The following is a 5,000-nucleotide window of genomic DNA, read 5'->3' on the forward strand; positions in this document are numbered from 1 at the left end:
CCCTCTGCTGGTTTCTAAACTATGTGAACATCCTGATGTTTGAATCTTGATAAAAAGTCTTCAGCGGATTTAAAAGAAATAAAAACCTGTTATCGTGACTCACGTCACCATCAGCAGTCAATAATTAAAAAATCGTTTTTTTCTGAGCGTCACATTAAAAGAACTACAGATGAGGGAGTGTCTGACGTACTCTGGTTGTCGGCGCGGACGTCGATGATGGACGAGCTGTTGAAGGCTGAAACCGTCTTCCTCAGGAGGCGGGCCATCATAGAGTCTCCGCCCACTCTGATGTCCACCTGGTGGCTACCTGCAGAGAGGACTTCATTACCCAGAAACCCTCAGCAGTAAAGACAAAGGCATTAAAAGCCCAAAAATAAATAACAGAGAACACAGATGTAGTAATGTCTACCAACACCTACATGAAACAAAACAACTCCACAGTACTGGTGTGTGTGTGTGTGTGTGTGTGTGTGTCTGTGTTTACTGGTCAGGTTGAGCTGGGTGAAGGTGTGTCTGCTGACGATGTCCAACACGTAGAACAGAGAGAAGTCAACGGTGAGGAGAACGACCGACAGCAGGAAGACAGACAACACCTGAAACACACCTGAGGTCTGCACACACACACACACAGACACAGACACAGACACACACACACACACACACATTACTCAGCTTTGCAGCTTTCAAACTGTCAAAAGACGATTTTTAAACTTTGTCTTGTTTCTCTAAACTGGTAACTATATTCATGTGACTTCAGGTAAAGTTTGAAAGAATGAAAAGTCAAAGATTTTAGTGAATTCTGGCTGAGGTGTGAGGTGCTGCAGGGCATGCTGGGAATCAGTGTTTCTCTAGGGCCTTTGTTTGTTTCCCTCCTAAAGTAGTGAAATCAGGCTCCTGTGTGGAGCTACAGTCCAACACTGGCTGTGTGTGTTTTTGTGTTTGGAACAGACGTCATTCTTGAGGTTGCAGCACATTTCTCGTGATGAAAATCTGTGGAGCAGCTCGATCAGAGGCTCAGAAGGATCAGAGAAAACTAATCTATAATCTACAAACCAAACTGAGCTCAGGAGCGGACGTCCATCTGGATACATGGCGACATCAGAGAAACCTCCTCAATTAAAGTGTGACATGTTCCACATCAATAAATCATAAAGTCTGTCCTGTGTAAATGTGTCTCTGAGTCATGACTGTCTACAATGAGGGAGAAGCTCGAGTCCCGCTGGCTGTGTTGTTGTCAGAGCCGTGTTTACATGGACGGGACGGCCGGCTCCTCCCCTTGTGTATAAAAGCTGTTTTAGTCAAGAACTAGAGAGAAGAAGAACATACTCACTGATTATTTGGATGTTAGTAAGAGTTTTTAGATCACGCTCATTCTGTGTCAGTTTACATGAAATGTGAAGCTACAAGCTAACTAAAGAGCGCTAACATTAGCATGCTAACACAACAATGTGAAGCTACGAGCTAACTGAAGAGCGCTAACATTAGCATGCTAACACAACAATGTGAAGCTACGAGCTAACTAAAGAGAGCTAACATTAGCATGCTAACACAACAATGTGAAGCTACGAGCTAACTAAAGAGCGCTAACATTAGCATGCTAACACAACAATGCAGGACACAAAGTGTAGGGGGGTTGGAGGTGTGTCTCTGGAGGAGAGCGGAGGCTTCAGTATGGCGGAGGTGTGGCCTAACAGTAGCTTGTTTTGGTTTCATGCTGGTGCTTGAATGCACCTTCTTCCTTTAATCAGAACCTGGATGAAAACGAGAGCAGCATATTTGTACTTCAGGTGCTTTAAGATGAACCCACCACTCCTTTGAGCTCTTCAGGGTGGATCTTTAGACTCCGGGGGTCGATGAGCTTCTTCTTCTCTGATTGTTTCAGAGGCAGCAGGTGACACTTCCTCTAAACCGATGACAGATAAAGATTATTCAAACGTTCACACAGCAGGTGATGATGATGATGATGATGATGATGAGGAAGATGTTTACCGCTCTCCTCCTGCGGGCATCGATCTGTCTGAAGTAGTCGGTGATGTAGACGTTGTCGAATCGAACGTCCCTCCTGTACTGTCTGAGGTAACCAAACGCTCTGAGGAGGAGGAGGGGGAGTAAGGGGGGGGGGTCATGATGTTGGCGTGTGACTCATAGTGTGACTCAGCAGAAACATGAAGCTCAGATCTTACTGGGGGAAGATGGTGATGAAGGTGAGGGACAGCAGCAGCTGCAGGACGTCCAGCAGACGTCTCACAGTTCTGTTCAGTTTCTGAAAGTTTCCTCTGACAGCCCGAGTGAACTCCTCCTCCAGCACAGCTCCACCCAACACCGCCTGCTGCTGCTGCTCCTGCAGGAGGTCAGAGGTCACAGAAAGATTCAACTGGACTACAACATGCAGAGGCCGTCCTGAAGGTGGAGTTAGAGGAGGTGAGTCAGTCCTGAAGGTGGAGTTAGAGGAGGTGAGTCAGTCCTGAGGGTGGAGTTAGAGGAGGTGAGTCAGTCCTGAGGGTGGAGTTAGAGGAGGTGAGTCAGTCCTGAGGGTGGAGTTAGAGGAGGTGAGTCAGTCCTGAAGGTGGAGTTAGAGGAGGTGAGTCAGTCCTGAGGGTGGAGTTAGAGGAGGTGAGTCAGTCCTGACGGTGGAGTTAGAGGAGGTGAGTCAGTCCTGAGGGTGGAGTTAGAGGAGGTGAGTCAGTCCTGAGGGTGGAGTTAGAGGAGGTGAGTCAATCCTGAGGGTGGAGTTAGAGGACGTGAGTCAGTCCTGAGGGTGGAGTTAGAGGAGGTGATGGTGACAGAGGAGGTGAGTCAGTCCTGATGGTGGAGTTAGAGGAGGTGAGTCAGTCCTGAGGGTGGAGTTAGAGGAGGTGAGTCAGACCTGACGGTGGACTTAGAGGAGGTGAGTCAGTCCTGAGGGTGGAGTTACAGGAGGTGAGTCAGTCCTGAGGGTGGAGTTAGAGGAGGTGAGTCAGTCCTGAGGGTGGAGTTAGAGGAGGTGAGTCAGTCCTGACGGTGGAGTTAGGGGAGGTGATGGTGTTAGAGGAGGTGATGGTGTAAGATGAGGTGATGGAGTTAGAGGAGGTGACGGTGTTAGAGGAGGTGACGTGTTAGAGGAGGTGACAGTGTTAGAGGAGGTGACGGTGTTAGAGGAGGTGATGGTGTTAGAGGAGGTGATGGTGTTAGAGGAGGTGACGGTGTTAGAGGAGGTGATGGTGTTAGAGGAGGTGATGGAGTTAGAGGAGGTGATGGTGTTAGAGGAGGTGGCGGTGTTAGAGGAGGTGATGAGTTAGAGGAGGTGACCGAGGAGGTGATGGTGTTAGAGGAGGTGATGGTGTTAGAGGAGGTGGCGGTGTTAGAGGAGGTGATGAGTTAGAGGAGGTGACCGAGGAGGTGATGGTGTTAGAGGAGGTGGCGGTGTTAGAGGAGGTGATGGTGTTAGAGGAGGTGACAGAGGAGCTGATGGTGTTAGAGGAGGTGACGGAGGAGGTGATGGTGTTAGAGGAGGTGATGGTGTTAGAGGAGGTGACGGTGTTAGAGGAGGTGATGGTGTTAGAGGAGGTGATGTGTTAGAGGAGGTGATGGTGTTAGAGGAGGTGATGTGTTAGAGGAGGTGACAGAGGAGGTGATGGTGTTAGAGGAGGTGATGGTGTTAGAGGAGGTGATGGAGGAGGTGACGGTGTTAGAGGAGGTGATGGAGGAGGTGATGGTGTTAGAGGAAGTGACGAGGAGGTGATAGTGTTAGAGGAGGTGACAGAGGAGGTGATGGTGTTAGAGGAGGTGACGGAGGAGGTGATGGTGTTAGAGGAGGTGATGGTGTTAGAGGAGGTGATAGAGGAGGTGATGGTGTTAGAGGAGGTGACGGAGGAGGTGATGGTGTTAGAGGAGGTGATGGTGTTAGAGGAGGTGACCGAGGAGGTGATGGTGTTAGAGGAGGTGACGGTGTTAGAGGAGGTGATGGTGTTAGAGGAGGTGACGGAGGAGCTGATGGTGTTAGAGGAGGTGATGGTGTTAGAGGAGGTGACAGAGGAGGTGATGGTGTTAGAGGAGGTGACGGTGTTAGAGGAGGTGATGGTGTTAGAGGAGGTGACAGAGGAGGTGATGGTGTTAGAGGAGGTGATGGTGTTAGAGGAGGTGATGGAGTTAGAGGAGGTGACAGAGGAGGTGACGGTGTTAGAGGAGGTGACGGTGTTAGAGGAGGTGATGGAGTTAGAGGAGGTGTTAGAGGAGGTGATGTGTTAGAGGAGGTGATGGTGTTAGAGGAGGTGATGGAGGAGGTGATGGTGTTAGAGGAAGTGATGGAGGAGGTGATGGTGTAAGAGGAGGTGATGGTGTTAGAGGAGGTGACGGAGGAGGTGATGGTGTTAGAGGAGGTGATGGTGTTAGAGGAGGTGTTAGAGGAGGTGATGGTGTTAGAGGAGGTGATGGTGTTAGAGGAGGTGATGGAGGAGGTGATGTGTTAGAGGAGGTGATGGTGTTAGAGGAGGTGATGGAGGAGGTGATGGTGTTAGAGGAAGTGATGGAGGAGGTGATGGTGTAAGAGGAGGTGATGGTGTTAGAGGAGGTGACGGAGGAGGTGATGGTGTTAGAGGAGGTGATGGTGTTAGAGGAGGTGTTAGAGGAGGTGATGGTGTTAGAGGAGGTGACGGAGTTAGAGGAGGTGATGTGTTAGAGGAGGTGATGGTGTTAGAGGAGGTGACGGAGTTAGAGGAGGTGATGTGTTAGAGGAGGTGATGGAGTTAGAGGAGGTGACGGAGGAGGTGATGGTGTTAGAGGAGGTGATGGTGTTAGAGGAGGTGATGGAGTTAGAGGAGGTGACGGTGTTAGAGGAGGTGATGGTGTTAGAGGAGGTGACGGTGTTAGAGGAGGTGATGGTGTTAGAGGAGGTGACAGGGGAGCTGATGGTGTTAGAGGAGGTGATGGTGTTAGAGGAGGTGACAGAGGAGGTGATGGTGTTAGAGGAGGTGATGGTGTTAGAGGAGGTGATGTGTTAGAGGAGGTGACGGAGGAGGTGA

At 49.9% G+C, this 5,000-nt stretch overlaps 1 protein-coding gene across 1 annotated transcript in view; it reads right to left on the reverse strand.

The window, feature by feature from the left end:
- The window catches only part of dcst1 (DC-STAMP domain containing 1), a 26,057-nt gene that overhangs the window by 9,085 nt on the left and 11,972 nt on the right, over positions 1 to 5,000 (reverse strand). Inside the window, exons 7-11 of the mRNA XM_061033921.1 lie at positions 2,184 to 2,341; positions 1,990 to 2,089; positions 1,808 to 1,903; positions 485 to 611; positions 191 to 307 (exon numbers count right to left, since the gene is read on the reverse strand). Of these exons, the coding sequence (XP_060889904.1) occupies positions 191 to 307; positions 485 to 611; positions 1,808 to 1,903; positions 1,990 to 2,089; positions 2,184 to 2,341 (598 nt within the window). The remainder of the gene's footprint in view (positions 1 to 190; positions 308 to 484; positions 612 to 1,807; positions 1,904 to 1,989; positions 2,090 to 2,183; positions 2,342 to 5,000) is intronic.

Source organism: Labrus mixtus, unplaced genomic scaffold (genome assembly GCF_963584025.1).
Source record: "Labrus mixtus unplaced genomic scaffold, fLabMix1.1 SCAFFOLD_57, whole genome shotgun sequence".
Taxonomy (NCBI): domain Eukaryota; kingdom Metazoa; phylum Chordata; class Actinopteri; order Labriformes; family Labridae; genus Labrus; species Labrus mixtus.